The sequence below is a fragment of the Lepisosteus platostomus genome, chromosome 4 (assembly GCF_059453375.1).
Source record: "Lepisosteus platostomus isolate fLepPlt1 chromosome 4, fLepPlt1.hap1, whole genome shotgun sequence".
NCBI classification, from domain to species: Eukaryota; Metazoa; Chordata; class Actinopteri; order Semionotiformes; family Lepisosteidae; genus Lepisosteus; species Lepisosteus platostomus.
This window is the reverse complement of record NC_142614.1, coordinates 6,047,580-6,070,970: the sequence shown is the minus strand read 5'-3', so window position 1 is coordinate 6,070,970 and position 23,391 is coordinate 6,047,580. Positions and strand designations below refer to the sequence as shown.

General features: G+C 46.9%; 1 protein-coding gene across 23 annotated transcripts in view; it reads left to right on the top strand.

The window, feature by feature from the left end:
- The first annotated feature begins 5,425 nt into the window (after positions 1–5,425).
- Positions 5,426–23,391, top strand: part of ryr1b (ryanodine receptor 1b (skeletal)) — a 114,288-nt gene continuing 96,322 nt past the window's right edge. For 22 of the 23 annotated variants that reach the window (XM_088627821.1, XM_088627820.1, XM_088627819.1 and 19 more), the window contains exon 1: positions 9,095–9,306. In XM_088627821.1, coding sequence (XP_088483947.1) covers positions 9,259–9,306 — 48 coding nt within the window. In that variant the 5' untranslated portion in view covers positions 9,095–9,258. Of the gene's footprint in view, positions 5,557–9,094; positions 9,307–23,391 lie in introns of those variants that run through there. The other variant, XM_088627805.1, reaches the window with a different exon arrangement.

Genomic DNA, 23,391 nt, shown 5'->3' with positions numbered 1-23,391 from the left:
CTGGTTTTCGTACGGCCCTTACCGTCTCGCTGAAGACACCTGCTTGAAGTCCCATCTGGACGTGACGTGCTTCACAGCACAGGCTTTGTCCAGTGAGCCGTTCGCGGAGATCCTGTCCACCGTGACATTTAGAAGTGAATTTTAAGTTTCCCAGGGGAAGCGAAAAGGTTTCATTATTATTTTCTGTTCAAGGTGCACGTGCACGTGCAGTAGGTAGTGTTTGTTGTGATCTCCAGTTCAGGTGAGCGCGGTCCTGGAGTACATGAGCTCTGAAATATCAGCGGTACCGAAGTAATAAGGAAGTTCGCTGAACCTGTAATAAACAAGACGGACTTGTACCGAATATATATACAGCGGTGACAATTAGAAATGTTTCATGCTCTTAAGTTCCAGAGCTGTGTCCATCCAAGTCAGCACAGAGGACTTGAATCCGCCTCTCCACGGCTTATTAAGAGTTACCTGGTGACTTCTGACTGATCGTCCCCGAAAGGGTGTCTGATGGACTGAGATGGGGGAGACGACCCTGGGTCAGACGCTCCAAAACAAGCCCCCACCCCCCCCCCCTTCTCCAGAGGTCCAGGGGGGTGAAGTTCCCTGCAGCGAAACCTGAATGAGGGCAGCTCTGAGAGCCAGCGTTTTGGTGCAGGGCCAATACAAGAATCACACCGTTAGACAATATAATTTTCTTATTATGTGTTTGCGAGCTCTGAGAGTCAGCAGAATCTGAAGCCAGAGGAAGTGTGCTGGACCTTCAGTAAACAAGACGGACTTGTACCGGATGTATTTACAAACGGGACATTTAACAATGTTTCATATGGTTAGTCAGCAGAGAGAACTGTGGCACAGAATGTAGTTTTTCTTCCTTTTTTTTACCCTACCGAAGACACCTAAACCGAAGCCCATCAACAGTTCATTAGCTACACAAGGGTCGTGAATCGAACAAGTATATTTGTCCGGACTAGTTCGAGTAGGTATCTGCGTCGGCATGCGTAGGCTTCAAAGGAACAAGTAAAGGTTTATTCCACAGGAACAAGTCATAGGTTTATTCCGTGCTGAAAAGAGAAGAAACGCAACGTTTCAGCTGCCTTCTTCGGGTGTGAGAAAGACAGGGCAGACAGCAAAGCACAGGAGAACGAAAGCTGGGAGAGGGGAGGAGGCAGGAGCAGGGGAGAGGCAGAGAGGCCACTCCGGTGGTGTGAAGTGGGGAGAGGTGTGAAGAAACACATTTCGGCTGTGGAGCCTTCTTCTGGACACCCAAAGAAGGCTCCACAGCTGAAACGTTGCGTTTCTTTTCTTCTCTTTAAAGCATGGAATAAACTTGTTGCATGGAATTTACTTGTTCCTTATTTCTCTGGGCTCCGCCTCTTTCCGAGAGAAACGGCAGAAGGTAAGAGGTGGGAATCGGGTCTGGAATCCTGTGTGACTGCAGGAATGGAAGAAAGCCATCCTTTTGCCACCGAAACACTGTCGCAGGAGACTGGCGGGAGTTCATTTGCGGAAGAGGAAGCGGGGCAAAACGCGCGGGAGCGTCCCGTGCCGACTTCGGCGCTCGAGCAGCCCGCAGCGCGCGCCCTCGGCCGACTAACGCCGTTAGGGGCGCGCGCGCCGCTCCATGTATTCCGTCTAAGTTAATTTATTTTGCGACAGGAACGGAGTTAAAAGTTACTGTTCCTAGTGTTTCGTCGATAATGTCGACGGGAGACGGATCTACCCCTTTTACTTTTTGATAAAACGCGAAATGAAGGTGAGTGACAGTTACGGCCCTGACTCATCTACAGTCGTCAGGTGTTCCAACATCCTACCCGTTGAAAAAGCCTGCCCAGCGCTGTTAATTAAGCTTTTCTTCAAGCGTATTATACGAAACCGGCTTATTGTTGTTCAGTTCTTTGTTTTTGTTATCCAAATCGCCAAACATTCATTGTAGTCTTAGGAAAGTAGCTACAAGCACGCATTTTAACGCATTCATATTTGATTATTAATGTTCACATACTGTATAGTGCCACTTTATCTCTGCCATTGCACGCAGATTTTACTTTTAGGATTTTTTTGCAGCAGATGGGCACATTTTGAATGTGCCAAATATAACAGTCAACCTACAGTATGTATTGTAGTTCACCGCGGCCACCTCAGGTCGGCCCCCCACCACTGGCGACTCGAACCCAGGCCTCCGGTGTCACTCAAGAGGGACCCAGCCAGCTGAGCTAAAGGGAGATCTCCCGTCAGCGCCTGAGGCTCGCACCACCTGCAGTGTCGGCCGTATGCGTTACGATCTGTAAGAATGTGTGGCAAACGTATAAGCCTTGGTGTGATAATATACAATATACACAATAATATGTGCTCCAAAACATCAGTAGTGGAATTTTCTGATAACGTAGTTTTTGTGTATATTAGTAAGCTCAAGCAGCAAATAAATTGTAGGAATTGGTAGGAATTTTTGGTAAGGGATCAAGTCTATCGAAATTTTCTACTTACAGTTTTGAGTGCTTTATGGGTGAACTAGGTCAAGCAGAAAATTGTAATGTTAGGGATTTCTGATAAGAGATCATAAGGCTTTCAAATTGTGCTACCTATAATTTTTGAGTTACTTATGGGTGAATTTTCAAAAGCAGCGTTTAAGTTTAAATGGTAGTTTCTTCTGATAATGTATCGTGACACTATCGAAATTTGCTACCTTTATATTTTTATATGTATATTGTTATATTGTATATTTTAAAATATATATTTAATATATATATACTCACCAAGCAGCAGTTACATTTTAATCATAGGACTTTCTGATAGGAGGCATTAGGTTATCAAAATGTGCTGCCTACAAGGCAGAGAACAGAAAGCAGTTGAGGTAGCATTTTCTGATTAGGTAGCATAGATTTATAGAGGAACAAGTAAAGGTTTATTCCATGCTGATAAGAGAAGAGAGAAAACACGTTTCAGCTGTGAAGCCTCGGCGTTAGACGCTCCACAACAAGCCCCCTCCCTTCTCCAGAGGTCCAGGGGGCTGAAGTTCCCTGCAGCGAAACCTGAATGAGGGCAGCTCTGAGACCCAGCATTTTGTTGCAGGGGCAATTTAGGAATCACACCGTTAGACAATCTGATTTTCTTATTGTCCCTCAGAGATTCCACTCATCAGATGGTCAGAACAGCTGATCCCCATCACCGATTCCCTTGTGGAATCCCTGCCAATAGGGATGATGTGCGAATTAACAGAGGAGAACTGCCAGATTTGCAATTTGGGTAATTTGAGCCATTTGAGTAAACAGTCAAGATGCAGGTATTTTAAGTGTAACAGTTTTGAATTGGGCCTAGTGAAGATTCAGCAAGCGCTGTTCAGATGTGCCGTGATTTAGACATCAGTGGACGGGTCTGCCCTGTCTGAAGGAGTAAGTCTGGGGTCAGTTGGCCGCCCGGCCTCTGGCTGTGAGCCAGTTGAGCTGTGCAATCTCTCCGCGCCTCAGAACAAATCTCTCCACGGTGCTGTAATCGCGCACGCCTCTGCTGCTCTCTCCTGTTCTGCGTCTCTCTTCGGGTTTTCCTTCCAGCTGAGCTCTGATGGACTTAATCAGGTCAGCTGCTTAATGAGGAGCAGTTAACCTGCTTTCCAGATCTCTGCTAAATGAACTATTTCAAGCTCCCTGTGAATCCTGGGGCTCCAGGGGCTTCCCAATCCAGGAAAAGAGTGTCCCTGATCTCTTTGTTTCTTAGCGGAGGCCTTGATTTAATTCATTATCGATTGATGCTGAGATTTTCAAGCGACAGGAAACGATGGCAGAAACGTCTGAATCAAAGCTGAGACTGAGTAAGAGGGAGCTGAGGTGTGTGCGAACCAGGCGACACTGGACACAGAGGCCCCGCTTTATGTTTTTCTTTTCTCTCGCCCTCAGTCTGACTCCCCTAGCCTCCTTGTCTTTCACTTCCCCTCTCGCTTCCTCCCTTCTTCCTTTCCCATTCTCTTTCCCTCTCCTTTCGTCTCTCCATCCCTTTAGCTTATTTTGGTCTCTTTCTTCACTCCTTTCCCCATCTCTCTCTCTCTCCTTTCCTCCTCTCCACCCCTCTGTTTTCATTCTTTCTTCTTTCGCCCCTCCTTTCCCCACCGCCCCCTTCTGTCTGCCTGCGTCCTGCCCGTGCCCGGATGAGGAGGTGTACTCCGGGTAGCACGGCTCCCACCACGGCGTGCTTTCCTGTGTTGGGTTCTTTCTGTGCCGACGGCTTTTCTGAATAAAGTGATGAGTAAAACTTGAGCGCTTCTCTCTCCCAGTCTTCTTCCCTGTCAGCTCCCCCTGCTCCTTCTGTTGGGTCCCAAAGCTGCGCGCCCTCCTGTTTCTGTCCTCCTCCTCTGTCTGTTCCTCTGGGCGCTCGCTGACCGACAGGCCTGACTCCCAGGTTCCTCTTTTTTCTTAAAAAAAAAAAGGCAAAATAAAAGATAAACACAGACTCCCGAAAACAAAAACTGTCTTTGACCTCAGAAATAATAACAGTGCTGGGCGGCCTGTGGCCTGCACCCACCCCCCCTCCCCCCCTCTGCGAACTGGGGACGGCACATCCGTCCCGTCTGCTCCCTCCTGGCGGCCACTCGTCCGGCCGGAGCGCCACGGAAGAGCGCGGCAGGCTGTAATTATTATTACGTCAGTCCGGGACAGCCAGCAGGAAGCACAAACAGAGGCGCTAGCCATTTCTCCACTCTCCCTCTGTCGCAGAAGTGGTAGACACAGACATGGGCAAGCCACTAGTTCTGCTACTCCATAAATAGGCTCTTGACCTATTTCTTTTGGCTCCACTTGCATGTGTTTGCCATTGTGGCCTTTTCTGCATTTATTGACCACTCATCCGGGGCCAGCTAGCAGCTGTTGTGAATATCTGAGGCTCGGAGTTTCAGTTGACTCTTTCTGCGAGAAGGGGTGCTTTGCCTGCATGGTGCTTCAAATTATAGGCATTTTGGAGCAGGAAAAATGAAGCAATTGTATTGCTAAAAACTTCCGAGCCACACTTATGTTTGCAGTTACAGTATGTAATGTTCTTTCTCCAGTTGTAACACGATACAGTTTCCAGCCCTGAATTACATAATTGAGTTTCTTGTTTAATTGAACTAATTGTAGCCCTGTCCCAGCCTTGAGCCATTACTGGTCTGAAGAGACCTGTAAACACGCTTGGCTGGAGCCGAGAGGCACTGGCCTTAGACATGAAGTAATGGAAGTGCAGCTCAGTGGTCACAGAGAGGACGGGCTTCACGCTGCACGGCTGGGACACACTGACATCTAGTGGGCGAACTAGGGCATAGAGGAAATGAAGAGGTGGTGAGAGCCAGAGGGAACGAGAGAGATGGGCACAAAAACTACAGTCCCCAGGATGCCTTGTGGTGCATGCTCACCTTGTTTTTTACTTTCCTTTTAGTCTGTGAGCATGCTCGGTGGAGTTGACAGTCCATCTGGTTTCACCCCCTGCCTTCCCCAAAAAAAGAAAGCCCTACTGGTACCTCTGCTGTGCTGCCGGATGCGGTTGCTATGGGAGACCGGAGAGAGAGGGAGAGTGGCAAGAGATGACAGTTAGATGGAGATTGTGGAGGTGAGGGAGAGAGATGCTTTAATTATGTCACTGTGTCTGTGTATGTGTTGTCTGTCCCCCCTGTGTGTGTCTGCGCTGCATGTGAGTCAGAGAGCGCGCGGGAGAGTAAGGTGTCATTAATGCAGATTTATAGCTGGCTCAGTTGCTGCATCCTAAGTCTCAAATTCCTTCCATTCTTTAGGGGAAGGTGAGAGAGGAGAACCTGGCGGAAGCCAGGTGGGAGGGGGGGGGACGATGTTTTACTGTGTTTTCTGAAACGCAAGAGAGCAGCGAGAGATGGAGAGGAAGAAAAGAGGGCACAGCAAGAGAAGGACAAATTAGAAGAGGAGAGACTGGATTTAAATAAAAACTTTAACTCTCCTTAACTTTAACCCCATCACAGACTGTAAACCCTGTGTACGATGGAGGGTTTCCACTGGATGGAAGCTATATGCCTGTGACAAACAAGTCAGGAAAAAAGCCCTGGAGGCCCAGGTCTGGATATCTGTGAGAAATGGCTGGGTGGAATCTCCAGTTTAACATGGAGGGGAGCGAGGAGCAGAGAGAGTGAGAGAGTGAGACAGGACACCGAGCAGGTGTGCAGCAGGCGTATCTCCATCTTGTTGTGATCAATTTAAAATCAAACTTGACAGGAACAGTGAAACCTTAGCAATGCGACCTGGGAAGACAGGAAGAAAGATTCAGAGAAACACACAGCCGAAGAGAGATCAAGGGAGGCAAGGGCTCCTGGAGGCGCTGGTGTCCAGCAGGTTACGGTCAGGCCGTTGTTGAAGACACGGGTTCGGTCCTCTTAACTCCTGAGCTGTGGAGTCCAGCCTTCTCGAAGGGAGACGGGAGACGGGAGACACTCCTATCTTCCGTTGCTCTCAGTGATCACTTGATCACATTTCTCACAGATATGACCACCTGCGTAGTAGAGGAGGACTTGGGACCCTGCAGGACTCTTGAACTCCACCACTGTAGTGCTTCTCGGCTGCAGCCCAGCAGGCTAGAGATCCTAGTCTCCCCTGCGAGCTTATTTTAAAACTTAACTCATTGATTTAAATTGCAGCAGCTCTGTTGTAGGTGCCTGTTGACATTATTCATTTTTATACCTCATGTCTACTGTCGTAATACAGTGATTCACAAAATGATTTTGGATGTTTTGAAAAAAAACCCTGAAATCTGGTCTCTTCTAGTATGTTTCTGACTGTGTGGAAGAAGAAGTATTGGAATCTTGGTTTGTGAAGAAATGTTTGTAGGTGGCATCTCTAAGGTGATACACGCTGACGGTAGATTGGGTCTGTGTGTCTGCCATCTTGGGAAGGTCAATCGATTCTTCTTGTTTGGAAGACCAGTACTACACTGTAAACCCTCACATATTCCTATAGTACTGGACCAGAAACTGCTGTTTGTTGCCATGGGGCAGTTTTATTTTGTTCACAGGTTTTAGGGGTATGCATTTAAATAGGCATGCTTTGTTTGTGTGTGTTTTCTACAGGAATGGTGTAGCTCATAGCTCAAATACTGAAGACTGTATGAAATGTACTTACTACCATGTTTCTGTTAGTTTTTTTTATTTTTAGTTTAAGGATCTTATATGTTTGCAGGTTTTGTATTGATAATTATTTTTGTTTTGAAATAAGTCTTAGTTTCTAGGTCTGTTTCATATTGTAATGCATATGGCCTCCATTGATAGATAGATACTTTATTGATCCCATGAGGGAAATTGCAGAATTGGTACAATTGGTTGTGAGAGCCGGCTTACCCACACGGTGACGTCACCGCCCTTCCCTGTGAATAGCAGGGACCGCAGCCGCTGGGCTGAGGGGAGATTTCCCTTTGGCTCAAGTGGCTTTGTCCCTGTTGAGTGACGCCGGAGGCCTGGGTTTGAATCCCCGACAGTGGGGGGCTGACCTGATGCAGCAGTGGCGAGGGCACCCACGTGAACCCCAGAGCGTTACAATATATAGTATTTCCTTACTTATTGTAGAAGACTTGAAAATGACTAGTGAATGACTAGTAATGACCACAGTCCCCTGTCCATGTCATTTATACATCGCAGTCATATATCACAGCTATGACAGTTGCTCTGTGATAGTCTGACATGGTTGGCAGCTGTCTCTGAAGCAGGACACAAGAAAGGTACTAATGAAAACAGGCTATTTGACCCATCATGCTTGATTGGAATGTTATACTGCACATTTGTGATAGTCCCCTAAAGTAAAGGGATTACTGTACTGTTACTGCAGTCCCTTTTTGTAATTGGACTGTTCTACTCTACACACTTCACTAAAGGGCAACCTTCTGTTGCAGCTGTTCTACTGCACTGGGACTGTAGCTCCTATTGTAACAGGACTGTTCTACTGCACTGGGACTGTAGCTCCTATTGTAACAGGACTGTTCTACTGTACTGGGACTGTAGCTCCTATTGTAACAGGACTGTTCTACTGTACTGGGACTGTAGCTCCTATTGTAACAGGACTGTTCTACTGTACTGGAACTGTAGCGCCTATTGTAACAGGACTGCTCTACTGTACTGGGACTGTAGCTCCTACTGTAACGGGACTGTTCTACTGTACTGGGACTGTAGGTCCTGTTGTAACAAGACTGTTCTACTGTACTGGGACTGTAGCTTCTATTGTAACAGGACTGTTCTACTGTACTGGGACTGTAGCTCCTATTGCAACAGGACTGTTCAACTGTACTGGGACTGTAGCTCCTACTGTAACAGGACTGTTCTACTGTACTGGGACTGTAGGTCCTGTTGTAATAAGACTGTTCTACTATACTGGGACTGTAGCTTCTATTGTAACAGGACTGTTCTCCTGCACTGGGACTGTAGCTCCTATTGCAACAGGACTGTTCAACTGTACTGGGACTGTAGCTCCTATTGTAACAGGACTGTTCTACTGTACTGGGACTGTAGCTCCTACTGTAACAGGACTGTTCTACTGCACTGGGACTGTAGCTCCTACTGTAACAGGACTGTTCTCCTGCACTGGGACTGTAGCTCCTATTGTAACAGGGAGCTGTACTGGGTAACAGGCTACTGTACTGGGACTGTAGCCAGTATTGTAACAGGACTGTTCTACTGTCCTGGGACTGTAGCCAGTATTGTAACAGGTCTATTCTATGTTTTTTTATCCATAGAACCCTGCTATGATGAGGCTGTTACTGAGCTTGAATTGTCTAGACTTTGTTGAAGTCAGAAGAAGATTTGTTCTTTAGGAGAAATGCATGGATCCAGCAACAGCAGAGCTCTGCGGCTCATACTTCCACGGGGTCTCAGGGTGGCTTGATTTCCACTCTGTAATCTGCTCTCAATTCCTGTAAGATTTCACTAATTCTTTACTATGGCTCTGGGAATGTTTTGGCTGGTGAAAGTAGCAGAGGAAGAGGAGTCTGTCAAAAATACCTCAGCTGCTTTCTTTTTATAGTTTTTAGCATAGCTGGCTCAGGAGGGGGAGGGGCTTGTGCTCCAGGGGGTGGGTGTTCATGAGCGGGTGGGCGGGGCCGCCCCTCCTCCTGTGTGCTCTTCGCGGTGAGAGTCGGCCTGTCACTCTCTCTCACTACGCTGTGAGAGTCACCGGGCTCGTGCTGTACTCCAGCACACCCACACGCAGGCACCGAGAGGAGAGGGAGCCGAGACAGAGAGAGGGAGAAGGGCAGGTCCGTTGCTTTCTCCCGAGGTGAGAAGAATACCTTTGGAGAAGAGGAAGGATGGCGGAAGGCGGGGAGGGAGAGGAGGAGATACAGTTCCTGAGGACGGTGAGTGCAGCTCTGATTTTCCTGAGGCTCCGCTGCGTGCCATGCGCCAGCTGGGAGTCAGGGTGAGAAGTACGCCTGTTTATTAATAGGAGATTTAGTGGTGGGGGGCAGTGAAACTGGGAGAGGGGACAAATGAATGATACGTGTGAACCCACTCTCATCGTTCTTGGTGTAGTTGGTGTAGTTGCTGTTTGTTATTTTGTGGTGCTTTGCAGCCTTGTAACGCAGCCTGTGTCAGTGTGTGAGTTCTGTGGTGTTCTAGGCACCCTCGCTCACTGGGTATTTTTAAACCCTGAATTCCCTGACTACACTGTCCTACATATCAAATGGCTCTTCTTGCTGTGTATCCGAAAAGCATGGTAGTTCCAGCAACTTCTGTCTCTCACTGAACCTGACTTTATTTTGTCTTTTTTATTTGTATATTTTTGTGTTGCCTGTACAGTATATAGGTTTCAGTCACTCAGCCTAAACTGTTTGTTTCCGTTCATGTGTCTGTCCACTTGTGTCCAGTATGTGTGAGCGTATGTGCTGTATGTGTACGTAGTTGTGCTGTATTTGACAAAATATTAATATAAAGTGATTTAGTTTTCTGTAAATATCTCGAACACTTTCTGGCATTCTCCTTCCCCATGTTTGTGTGGTGTGTGGTGTGTAGCGGGGGGTGGTGTTCCCGAAAATTCCTTCCTGAATGACCAGGGGGATGTGTGTAGATAGACAGGGACTGATGCATGTGCCATCCACGTTAGCCTGCTGATCTATTTATACCGCGGTGAGGGAGGACCACTCACTGCTGGGACACAGCTGGCAACAGGTTGTGCTGGCCTGGGGTCCTGGCTGTCTCCCTACCTCTCTGATCAGATCAGTGATTGGCTTGAACTTGCCCGAATGTAATGGCTTGTCTGCCTATTTTAGTAGCCTTTCATATAAGCTCACCGAAACCGATGGACAAAGTAGTTTGGACAATGATTTTATGTGTCTGCTTTTCTTTCTACCTCACCCACACTGGCGCATGCAGAGCCCTCTGGTGCAGGCACACTTGGACTAGGACAAGTCTGGTATGGTGGCGGATGAATAATTGTATGTGTGCTGTTCTGCAAGCTTACAGTGTGTGGGTCTCTCATGTTCACTGTGTCTATACTGTATACAGTACAACCAGCCTCCAAGCTGACACAGCTGGGCTTGGGGCAACAAGTTCAAGCCCAGTTTGAGGCTGGTTAACCTGGTTAACCATTCTGTTGATCTTGAGGGGAGGATGGTTACCAACACAGTCCGAGTGAAGTACCTTGCCATCAGGTGCAACACCAGTGTCCCTCCTGGAATTTGAACCCATGACCTTCCATATAAGAGTCCAAACCCTGAACCCTGACTCTACACTCAGCAAACCAGTTGCCTTACCGGTGCCACAATTGAATTTGTGTAAAGGATGGAAGGATGTGATGTAGTCTATTGCTTGATTGGGATTACAGCAATCACATCCTACAGGACTCTTTGCACACTACTGGTGCACCCAGTGGTTCTGACCTGGTCATAATCCTTCTGTGTTTTCTGAGGCAGGTCAAAACCAGGTCCAACACAGAGAGGTCATCCATGACAGCAACACCCCAGAGCTCCTTGACCTAACTCTGTCTTGTTGCCTGTTCTGCTATGTATTACCTTTCAGAAGTAGTTCAGGTGGACAGCTGCGTCAGAATGCGTAGGCTGCAAAGAAACAAGTGAAGGTTTATTCCATGCTGAAAATGAGAAGAGAGAAAACACAACTTTTCGGCTTTGGAGTCACACCCGAAGAAGGCTCCGCAGCCGAAACGTTGTGTTTTCTTTCTTCTGTCTTCAGCATAGAATAAACCTTTTACTTGTTGCTTTTGAGAAATGTTGTTTAACAATCACACTTTATCTCAATCAGACACTTATTAGTGGTGATCAGTGGGATTTAAGGTCTTTGGGTGAATTTGCCATTTTAAAGTATTGCGGACTGCAGTTAGATGCAGCCCTTGTGTGTGTGGACTCTGTCCACCGGGGTTGGAAAACTCCAGTCTTCAGGGGCCTTAAGGGAAGTGTACATAAAACAGAGGACAGGAGGCACTTCTGTGCAGAAAGGAAAAGCTTTTGAAAGTATTGTTGAAACCAGTGCCCTGGCTTCAGGGCTGGGTGAGATCCTGGGATCAATTATCTGTTAGCAGCCAAACAAGCTAGACGGCCCGGATGCCCTCATTCCCCTCTCATGCTCGTTTGCCTCTCTGGCTTTCATTCTAGCTCCGACCTTGAAATAATCACGAGACGTGGAAGTCAAATCATCCGTTTTTTCTAGGGCTTCACTGGAGGCTGATTGGAAAGTGACTGTTAAATCTGCAGGGCTATGGGCCCGGAGGACTGGGGTTGCCCATTTGTATCTGGTTTCAGTGGCCTGTACAGGGCACGTAAATATTTATACTGAGCAACAGCACATGCTGCCCCAATTTGGGCACAGTGCTGCCAACAGGTGACTGCATTCAGGTAAAGACTTTCTGGTGCGTTGAAATACCTACTGTATATTAAAAATGCACAGCCTGGACACCGGCATGATGCAAGAGTCACACAACACCAAGCAGAAAAAAGGAGCAGATTTAAACGAGGCTATATCTGGAATAGCTTGGCCTAACGCCTCATGCAGAGCCTGACACAGATGGTTCACTGTTTTGAAGATGGTTATTTTATTATGACAGAGCACCTGCAGTACATGTACAGTAGTGTATATATTTTTATTGTGGCAATAAGTGCGATATCTTCCGGTCTCTGTGTCTTCTGTAAGTGGTTCAGAGTGAGAGAGCCCGTGGTCTGCATCCTTCCTGGGGCTGCTGGGTGGGACAAGGCTGAGTGAGCGCTTGTGTCTGTGTGTCTGTCCTCCTGGAAGAGAGGAGCTGCCACTGTGACACCACCACCACCCCGGCCACTCCGGGGCCGCCTCCTCCTGCAGCTACGTGTTCTCCTCCCTTTCTTCCTGTCTCTCCCCTCCCCGCTGTGTGATGAGAGATGGCAGGCGTGAGCCGTCACCCCAGTTTGCAGCAGCAGATGTTTCCCCTTCAGCACCCGTTAATCCTGCCCAGGAGACCACAGCACCGGGGGGCTCTCCCAGCACTGTCGGTCTGTTTGATTGCACACATGAGAAGCTGAGGTTCAAAGGATGGGTGGTTTATGTAGTGCGTTGTAGGTTCACAGTGTTTAGGGAAGTGACGCCCAGGTCTCCATACTGGAGGTCAAGATGTGTGCACAGATAAAGGAACACATTTACAAGATTTACAGTGCGTGCGGATCCACGTCTTATTATGGGTAGAGGAGTATATGTTCATGTACAGGTTTTTGTACAGTATGTAGGTACAGGGGATTATGTTCAGGTGAAGCGTATATTTAAATACAACTCTATGCATACTCAGTCAATCAATCAAAGTTTATTTATCAAATGCACAACAATACAGCGTGCAGCAGCAGTAGTTGCTGGCACTGAAATGTCTTTTCTATGAGCTTACCGGGGGGGGGGGGGGGTTAAAAATCATAAAACTAAGGTTACATAATAAAAGATAATAATGCAATAGAAACTGAATAAAATTAACTCGGACAAAACTCAATATAAATAGAGCTGCTATGTGTCCAGGGTGTATGTAATATATTATGTCCAAGTAGTGCAGTGTGCCGAATACAATGAAAACTGTGTGTCCATGTAGCCATTGCGGTTGATTTGCTGAAGGAGCTGCAGGTTGGCTATTTAGCAGACTTATTGCCTGGAGGTAGAAGCTGTTCTGTAATCTGTTGGACTTTGACCGAATGCTTCGGTACCGTTTACCGGACGGTTTAAGTATACAGACCCTTGTGCAGCACCTATAATGTTGTATAAACATACATAAGAGTGTGTTGCTGTTGAGCACAGTTCCTGTTCCACTAGTCTGTTGTCCTGCTGTCTTTGGGACTGCTTCTCTACATGAGACTCCCAAATATCTGCTGGTCTGCAGAACTGGGGAATGTGGGAGCAACAGGTGCAGCTTCCAAAAATAGAGAGAGGTGGGGGGAGGGTGTGAGGTAGAGAGAGAGGGGTTAGACAGAGAGGCATGGCAGTGAATGAGCTTAGCTTTGAGGAAGGCCAGGGAGAGAGGCAGAGAGAGGGTTCAGTGAGAGAGAAAAGAGAGGGAGAGAAGCAGAGGGGTCAGTGTGAGAGAAAAGAGAGGGAGAGAGGCAGAGAGAGGGTTCAGTGAGAGAGAAAAGAGAGGAAGAGAGGCAGAGGGGTCAGTGTGAGAGAAAAGAGAGGGAGAGAGGCAGAGAGAGGGTTCAGTGAGAGAGAAAAGAGAGGGAGAGAAGCAGAGGGGTCAGTGTGAGAGAAAAGAGAGGGAGAGAGGCAAAGAGAGGGGTCAGTGAGAGAGAAAAGAGAGGGAGAGATGCAGAGGGGTCAGTGAGAGAGAAAAGAGGAAGAGAGGCAGAGGGGTCAGTATGAGTAAAGGGAGGAAGAGAGGCAGAGGGGTCAGTGTGAGAAAAGAGAGGAAGAGAGGCAGAGGGATCAGTGTGAGAAAAGAGAGGAAGAGAGGCAGAGGGGTCAGTGTGAGTAAAGGGAGGAAGAGAGGCAGAGGGGTCAGTGTGAGAAAAGAGAGGAAGAGAGGCAGAGGGGTCAGTGTGAGTAAAGGGAGGAAGAGAGGCAGAGGGGTCAGTGTGAGAAAAGAGAGGAAGAGAGGCAGAGGGATCAGTGTGAGAAAAGAGAGGAAGAGAGGCAGAGGGGTCAGTGTGAGTAAAGGGAAAAGGAGAGGTGGAGAAAGCAGGGTGAGGGGGAGAGAGAGAGTGTTTGAAGGTGGAAGAAGGGAGGAGAGGCAAATAGAGGGGTTAGAGATGGAGATGAGAGGGAGGCAGAGAGGGGTTAGAGAGTGTGGAGTACAAAAGATTGAAAAGATGATAGAATAGAAGGTGTGAAATGTAAAGTTTATTTTCTAGTCACTTTCTCCATTTTCTCAGAATGTTTCTTCTGTGCAGTTGTGGAGAAAATCCTGTATTTGTGTACACGGTGGAACTGTCTATCGTATGTGCCAGCGCGTGTCTGTGTGAACATGTCTGAGTGTCTCGATCTAAATGTGTGGCCATGTGTGTGTATGGAAGTCTACAGCATAGCGTTTACAGCTCAGCTCTTTTACAGTGAATTTTTGAGTATCCTTTTGCAAATAACATGCAATCATCCTTTAATTGGTGTTCTTAATTCTAGTGCAGGATTTTAATAGCCATTCATTTGAATCACAAACCATTTCTCTTCTGCAGCAGGGAAATTAAAAAAGGTAAAAAAATAGGTGCTTCGCATTGTTTCTATACAAAATGTTAATTTAACTATGAACCAGCAGACCAAAAAATGCTCTTGTGGTGCTTCCATTCCAATACTGTGTGTGAATAAAGACTATATTAAGCACCCCCCCTTCACTTTTCCACTGTCGAGCAGTTCTCTAAGGCGTGGGCTTGCCAGGCTGGATGAATGGTGGAATCGCCTGCTCGGGCCGGGTCATGTCGCTAACCGACTGGGACCGGGATGCCTTGGCAAAGTGCCGGCCAGGCGAGGAGGGCATTAGGCCTCCAGGATCTTGTCAGCTCTCGGTGTCGCAGCCACATTGGCAGGCCTGCAGCGATGCCGGCAGGCGCCGGGCTCCGCTTGTCCAGGAGCGCGGTTCCTCCTGGTGCGGGCTGTGTGGCTCGCCGGGTGTTAACAGACGAACTCTCCTCTCTTTCCCTCTGCCGTTGCCGAAGAGCCTGGTCTCAGACAGTCGGAGCTGTGGGGCAGAGGGTATATAATAAAGGAACTAAAAAGAACAGATGGAAATCTGCTTTGTATTTTGAAGAGATCAAGACGCAAAGCGGACATACAGTACTGCAGTGATACAGCCCCTGTATAGGTCACCGATAAATGCGAGACCAGCTCGGCGAAGGAATAAAGTACTGTATCTTTCTGGACAGGTATTAAAAAGTCCCCAATCGTCCCTTTGTCCATTCTAGTGTAAATATTCTTGAATTTCACTGTGGATCCTTGCACCAGGCTGACAGCTGCCCGTCAGTTTAGATGTGATCCGTTGCGTCTGGACAGCGAGTCTTGGCTACTGAAGGGTTTTCAGGAGCTGAGAAAACTGTAGCCTTTCTCGGCACAGCATGCCCTCTGCCGTGTTTTCAGATTAGTTTTTTGAGCTGTTTGGCTCGGATCTGATCAGTTTCTTTCCGAGCTCATATGATTTGTATCATGTGGAAACAGTGTTGTTTCTGCCAGTGGCGTTTGTCCCAACATGAATAACACCGACTGGGCCTTCACCTGCCTCTGCTAAGAGGCTGTCTGCTCCAGGGGCACAGCACTCTTCTTTTGCTTGTGTTTCTGGTGACACTGGCTGTGATTGATGTGGTGACTGGTGTTGAACTTCAGGATCTGTGATCCCGGATCCTGCTGTTCAGAAGTTTCTGAAATTTCCTGGATGGCCAGTGATGGTCAGGCTTTGGTTGATGGACAGTTGGTATTTGGTTGGTGAGATGCTGGTGCTTGGTTGGCAGTAGGGTTGCATTTGGAAGGCTTTTAGCACTGGCCTTTGATTGAGAAGTGTTGACCAATAATCTGTCATTTTGTTTTCAAATGGTAATAAGTAAAGATGTGTCCAATATTGGTTTCAGTTGCGTGGTGAGTTTTTGTATGTCAAAAAATAAAATACAAACATATGAAAGGCTACAGATTAGGCTACAAATTGCCCATTTTGTGTGTTTAAATACTTAAAGCTTAAAGGTCCAAGGATCTTTTCAAACCATTTTTAGAAGCATCCCAGAGAATCTGCTTCAGCAGCAGGGTGCTTATTCTAGGCATCTGTCAACACTCTGTGTCCTGAAGGGCCTCTTGTCCTCAGTCCTTAAATTCATCTTAATTTCCTCCTCTGTGACTGCTGATCCTGAAGTAACCTCTTGATCTGACTTTGTCATGAAATGTTCAGGACTTTTAAAACCTCTGTCAAGGCCCCTGCATTGTTCTTTGTTCAAGACTGAAGAGGTTCAGTTCCTTTGACCCGCCTGTTTTGAACACAGAAAAACAGGCTTTGTCCTGTATGTTTTGCGCCAAACTCCTTGCAAGGCAGTAGTATCCTTTTGTTGATCATGGTGGCCACATGTCTGTACAATATTTGTAAATAAGGTCTTAGTATTGTGTGATACAGTTTTCACAGATTCACCTGTCTGGCATTCCTACTGCCATACGTGCATGTACTGTACGACTTCAGTCTGTTTTCTCTGCCTTTCTGGTGTTGTTTTTAACTAGTGTTCACGATTCTGTCACAATATATTTTCTGTTGTTTTCTTAATCTATTAATTTAGGCCATTGTTTTCTAGGCTTTTTGGAATAATCTTGTTCTGTGCCTCCAGCATTATATTTTAATTATCATACTACTGCCTGTTCCATATGTGTCTGTATCCCAGCCTGCATCTCTTCAATAATTCTGTCTTGTCCCTTCACAGTCTGTTTCTATGAAGTTATAAAGCTTTGTTGTCCAGTGTTTCTCTTCTTTCTTGCTCAAGCTGTCCTGCTCATTTCAATAAATTTGATCAGTTCCAGCGTCTTCCTGCTTGGCGGGAAATACTTAATTAACTACTTTTGCTGCTTCAGTGTTGCCTGCTGTTCTCCAAGCTTCTCCCTAGGTTTGCCCAGGCCAGGGAAATTGACATCGCCCAAGATGTGGTGTTGGGCTCTGTGAGTGTGTCACCAGGCTTGTGAGACTCTGCGCCAGTATGCAGTGAGCGTGGCTGCAGGCCTGTAAGACAGGGATTTTGGGGGCTCCTGCACTATGAGTGTTTCCCCTTGCTTGTGAGACAGTAATGCTTGACTCCTGCTCTATGGTTGTGGCATCAGGCTTGTGAGACAGCAGTGTTGGACCCCTGCTCTGTGTGTCCACAGGCTTGTGAGACAGCAGTGTTGTACTCCTGCTCTGTGTGTCCACAGGCTTGTGAGGCAGCGATGTACTGTAGGGGCCCCTGCCTTTCTGAGAGCAAATGGTTGTCACTGGATATAGAGCTCCTGTGATCCGTTTGTAGTCTGTGTGCTGTGTCTGAGCCTCTGGCATTTGTACTGAAGAACAGCAGCAGGAAGCCTTGGCTTCTACCATCTGCATGCTTTTAAAGAGAGAGCTGGAGAACTGGTGAAAGATTGGTGTGATTGGAGTATTAGTATAAGTATTCAGGATCAGGAAACACTAGGATGGGGTTCATTGTCTTCTTCTTGTTTGTATATCGCTCTATTCTTTGTTTTAGGGCTGGTATGGATGGACCCTCAGCCTAGTGTCTCTGTGTCAGTGATGCTGGCCTATGGGTTTTTATCATGTAAGATGAGAGCTTCTTTAGACAGAATTGGTACCCCAGGAATACAGCACCACTCTCCCCTCTGGACCCAGAATGTCTAGAGCGATGTGTTGGCCTGGTGACTGGGGACACCGTGCTAGAGGAGGCTCCAGTGTTAAAATTGTTAATGTAGAAAAGCTATTTTTCTTGTACTCCGCCATCCCTTTTTCCTCTTTCCCAGCCAAGTACTGCATTGTCACTCTTGACCCTGTAATGGAAAGTTACTGAAGAAAAAAAGAAGTGTTTTATCCTAAAAATGTCGTTTACGGGCAGACCTGTGTTGTAAAAGCAGCTGGATTCTATGAACAAAGTGTGATTGTACCCAGCAAGTCAAGGGCACGGGATGTTCTAAGAATATGTTTATCTCTGCCCCAGCAAAAAGGCGATGCGCAACAGCACGTAGCTGTCTTCTCTTCCTTCAAGGCTAAGACCTATAAGGACTGAAAAATTACTGTTTCGCCTGTCTTTGTATTACTAACCAACCATAATGAAGTACAAAAGCTGAGGTGTTTCATCAGTTAAGTGTATAAAATAAGGGACCTTTCCCTATTTTACTTTGAAAATCAGCTCGCACTTGCTGCACAGACTAACGCAGACTCACAACTGGCAACCCACTGGAGCCCAGCAGGTGTGAGCCTGGTCAGTACCTGGATGGGAGACTCCTGGGAAAGCTAAGGTTGCCTCTGAAAGAGGTGTTAGTGGGGCCAGTAGGGGGCGCTCACCCTGCGGTCCATGTGGGTCCTATTGCCCCAGTATAGTGACGGGGACACTATACCGTAAGCAGGCGCCGTCCTTCGGATGAGACGTAAAACCGAGGTCCTGACTCTCTGTGGTCATTAAAAATCCCAGGGTGTTTCTCAAAAAGAGTAGGGGTGTAACCCCGGCGTCCTGGCCAAATTTCCCATTGGCCCTTACCAATCATGGCCTCCCTCTATGAACTGGCTTCATCACTTTGCTCTCCTGGTGCAGAGCTGGTGTGTGGGGAGAGTACTGGCGCACTATGGCTGCTGTCGCATCATCCAGGTGAATGCTGCAGATTGGTGGTGGTAGAGGGGATCCCCATTACCTGTAAAGTGCTTTGAGTGGAGTGTCCAGAAAAGTGCTATATAAGTTTAAGCAATTGTTATGATTAGTGGTTGCTGTCTTTCCCTATTGCGCAATATGAATAAATGCCTTACTGAGTGAATGAGAACACCTTTCCTGGCTCTTCTTTGATAAAATTCCACGACAACTCTCTTCTTCTCTGACACTCGTCCTTCTGCTTCTACTCAAGCACTCTTTGCAGAGTCCCCCTCATTTCAACCACTAGAACTGCCTCCAGCTTGACCTCCTCCAGTGTTTTACAGCTCGCCGTGTCTGGTGTTTTCTCTCCCTGACCTGACTGAGTTCACTGCCTATGGCTGGTACTAAACCCAGTCTGCTCTTGGCTACACCCCTCTCCGACTCCTGTCCTCTCGTGCCAGAGCCTGATCACTCCCCGTCCTGCCCTGACCAGCCTTCGCCACCTGCTTGGAACCCACCTGTTCAGACAGCACCTGTGATCACTCAGCTCTCGATCACGGTCTTCAGTCATTCTTGCTGTATTGCACTAGTGTCCTTATCTCTCAGTTGGGTAATGTGATTTGCTCAGTGCACTCATTTACCATAGACATAGACATTGACCATAGACAACACTCCCCATTGTGCTGTTTTAATCGCTGCTTCATAGCCACATTGTCCGTACACTGTTTTAATACAGCCAATTTCTTTTCGCCTAGTGCGGCACTTGCATTACACCTCCATCTATATTATTCATATTATAGATATATTATTATTCAATAATATAATTATTCATTATTCATTCATAATATAATATTATTCATTCATCATGCACGTACAGGGTTGTTCCCTGTACTTACCTAATGTTAAGTACATATATATATACAGTATATACTGTATGTAGTGAGTGAGTCTCCCCGGATAAGAGTGTCTGCTAAGCAAATGAATCATGTAATAGTGCAAAACCTAAGTGCACACGGTATATACACCAGGCACACAGAGCAAATTTATCTCTACTGTGTATAGAGCAGTAGTGCAGTTCATTCTGTATATACCAGAAGCCCAGTATATACTGTATGTGGAGTGCAGTGTGTGTTAAAGCACCATTGCTGAGAGAGACACATTCCCAGCTTAAATTTAGCCCTTGGGCTGTAAACCAATCTGTAGCTTTCCGATCCCCAAACCCAGCACACAGTGCACAGCGGCCGCCCTCTCCCCTGCCCTGTTAATTTATTCAGCAGCCCAGACTGTTGCGCTGGGGCACAGTAGGGGGGGACAGAGGGCAAGATGGCAGAGATCCGTGGGGAAATCCCAGGATAAATGCAACTACCACAGCAGCAACACAGATTACATGCATGAATTCGATCATCCGGTATCAAGACGTCAGGCTGGCTCGACAGGCAGAATCAGCTGAGATATAGCAGGAGGGATAGTGAAGCAGCAAAAATACATTCAAGCTCTAATTTGGTCTGCTGAGGAGCTCAGCATCTCAACAGGGAAACAAATCAGACTCCTGCTGCACAGCCTTTTGGTACAGTTCAGATGTTTTATAACTATTGCAGAGATGCCAATTGCTGGGATAATTTAAGTTGGTTGCCTTATTTTAAGTGCATTTGCAAGTATATTCACACACAGACATTCGTAGAGACAAGTCACTTTTCTACTGGTGCTCTGCACAAGCTCCTGCAGCTGGTAAAACCTGGAATGGATTAAGCCGCTCTGCACTGAGAGTCTGATCTGTTATACTGTCTCAGAACCTTCTTGGACACTAAGATGTGCCCAAGTGTCCTGTCTGAGCAGCCCCAGTGTTTGAGAGGCAGCAGTCTGCCTATGACAGTCACTCCAGCTGTGAGCCGTGCACTGTCTGTGAGCGCGAATCAGGAAGCGTTCAGGGCCTGCTCCTGTCCTGTTCTCTTACTGTCCCTTAAATAAGGGATAAAGAGATCTGGGAAATACCCCTTCCACATTAAAATGAGAAGCACTGAGGTCTAAATGTGTATGTAGCTCTAAGCACAAAATGGAGTACATTGTATGTGGTGTACAATTAGCTTTGTGTGTCAAGCAGAAGTGTGGATTTGTACAAAGGGGTGTGCGTGAGGTGAGAAAACTGAATGATTAAATTATAGTGGCCTGGCAGTGCAACTGGATTTTACCCACAACAAATGAATAGCGTAATAAAACTAAGAACTTCAAGAAATTAAAGAACTCTTTTTTTAAGAAGAGAACATCAGGCCACTCAACCTATGAGAGTTGACTATTAATCCGGTACAGCGTGAGGTTTTCTCCCAGTCAGGCTAGGTTTGGCCCGCCCAGATTGTGAGTGCAGGTCCAGTGTTTGTGTGTCTCCTCCTTCCCCTGGTGCGGCAGTTCTGTGAGCTCTTCAGTGCGCTGGCTAGCAGAGGGACAGCCGCACGGCCCCATGGGGAGCCTCCTGCCCTCAAGCCCGGACTGGAACGGCAGAGTGCAGGGGCCCTCGAAGGTGCTCGTTTCTAGCTCAGCTTTGCAAACTGATACCAGATAATGGAGCAGGTGTTCATCGGAGCTCTAGCTGTGAGTCACTGTGGGTGCGCCTGTTTAAAAGGAGACCAGCAGATACGGATCTCCTAAGCCGCAAGGAAGTTCTGACGCAGCTCGTATGGGTTTCCATATCCAAGTTCACAGTCTTCTTGCCATGGAGAAGCAGAGCTAGTGTAGTAAAGTGCAGTGAAATCACAGAAAAGTATGAGAAGTAACATGCCACAAACAGAGTGAAAGCGTGGTATTGTGAGGCACACCAAAAAGACCTTGCAAATCTGCCACAAAACTCACAAAGCATAGTGGACAGGACTGCGGTTACCTTAAAGAGAACGGGTAGCTATTATGTAACTTGGTGTAGATGGCCTGGTGATATTTTTTAAAAACAGGGCTGCAGTGGTGTGAGTTTGTTCAAGCACTCTGTTAGTGCCATCTGATCGTGTTGTCACTGAGGGCTGAGTCACAGACTATTGCAGGGTTTTTATAAGTAAAGCACACTGCTGAGTTTCCATATCAGGGCCTGGACACACTGGTGACTTAACACTGTACTTTACCCCCACCTCTGCCACACTATCACACCTTCACAGACTAGATGATCTTCACACGGACAGCCTCCAGCACTGGCATCTGTCTCTTTAAAAAGAGACAGATGTCTGTTCACGTGTTTCTGCAGAGATTTGATCTTGAGACACCCAGGGAGGATTAGGGTTGTTATTAGAGCTAATTAAATATATCTGATGGAGTAACTCTCTTTATTATTTATTAAAATCTAGGTTTCTGTGTGCTGACAATTTCTCTTGGGAGAGAAATAGTGTATATGCTCTGAGAGCAAGTGCTAGGATTTTTTGAATTATTGGACTGGGATGAAGAAAGATTAGGCTAAGGGGACTGGTCCAGTGGAGAGTGTACTGGGAATGCAGAGAGATGATAGAGAGGAGAGAGGGGCCTGGTCCAGTGGAGAGAGCACTGGGAGGGAGGAGAGAGGGGCCTGGTCCAGTGGAGAGAGCACTGGGAGGGAGGAGAGAGGGGACTGGTCCAGTGGAGAGAGCACTGGGAGGGAGGAGATAGGATAGAGGGCTGGGAGGGAGGAGATTGGAGAAAGGACATTATCAGTCTAGGCGTGTAGGGACAAAAGCACACACATCAGTGCAATCAGCCTCTTCACATCAGCTGCTTTCGTAAGCTCTTTCCCAGCTTAGGGCTGTCTAAATGAACTCACCCTGCTTTTAAATAGCCTGCAGCTGTTTCCTCCAGAGGTGTTCCAGGTGCAGGACACTGGTATGATCAGCATAGAATGACTTTTCTGAATTACTGAAGGCTGTTGTTGTCAATTTATTCACATCAATATCACATTCCCTGCCTCTGCCACACACACATGCCTTAACAGAAAGGCTGAAGGCATCATTTGTAGCTTAAACGTGTTAAGAAAAACGTCTGTTTTTGCACTTGTGAAAAAGGCTTGATGAGTAACGGAAGGAGAGAGAGGGCAGGACAGAGGGAGACAGACGGACTGGGGACAGGCGGGAGCAGCTGGGAATGCACTGCTCCAGGAGCCGGTGTGGGGGCAGGGAGGGGAGGAGTAGGGGCAAGAAGGGAGAGAAGTGGCAGAAGAAGAGGGGTAAGAAGAGTGATGGAGAGGAATGAACGGGGAAAGAAAGATGGACAGATTTGTTGGAGGTGTGAAGAGGAAGAGAAGGGGAGAAAGGTGGAGAAAAAATTGGGAAAGAGAAGGGGACAGAATGGGCTGAAGGAGAGGGATTGAGGGGAAAGAGAGAGAAGGGGAGAGTTTTAACCATCTTTCTTAAATCAAGTAGATCAGATCAGGAAAAAGTAAACATTGGAAGAAACATAAGAAGCCAAAAACAATGAAAATGGAGACCAGATACTAACTGTAAAATCAGTTATTTATCATACAAGCTGTTTTGTTGGACATTTTAAGAAAGAGTTCTTACTTTTCAGTGCCATTTACAGTACAGTACTGTATATCCACCAAAATGAATACATTGTTCCATGTTTTAATCTACAAAACAAGTAAAAAACATATATTTTCCCTTCTCAACCATGATTTATTTTTTACGTTCTTATGTCCTGTCATTTTTGCATGTTTTTTTTAATAAACTTTGCTAGCATTACATCTTCTGTCATTTATTTTACATAAATCTGGTTTTCATACTGGAGTGCTCTAGT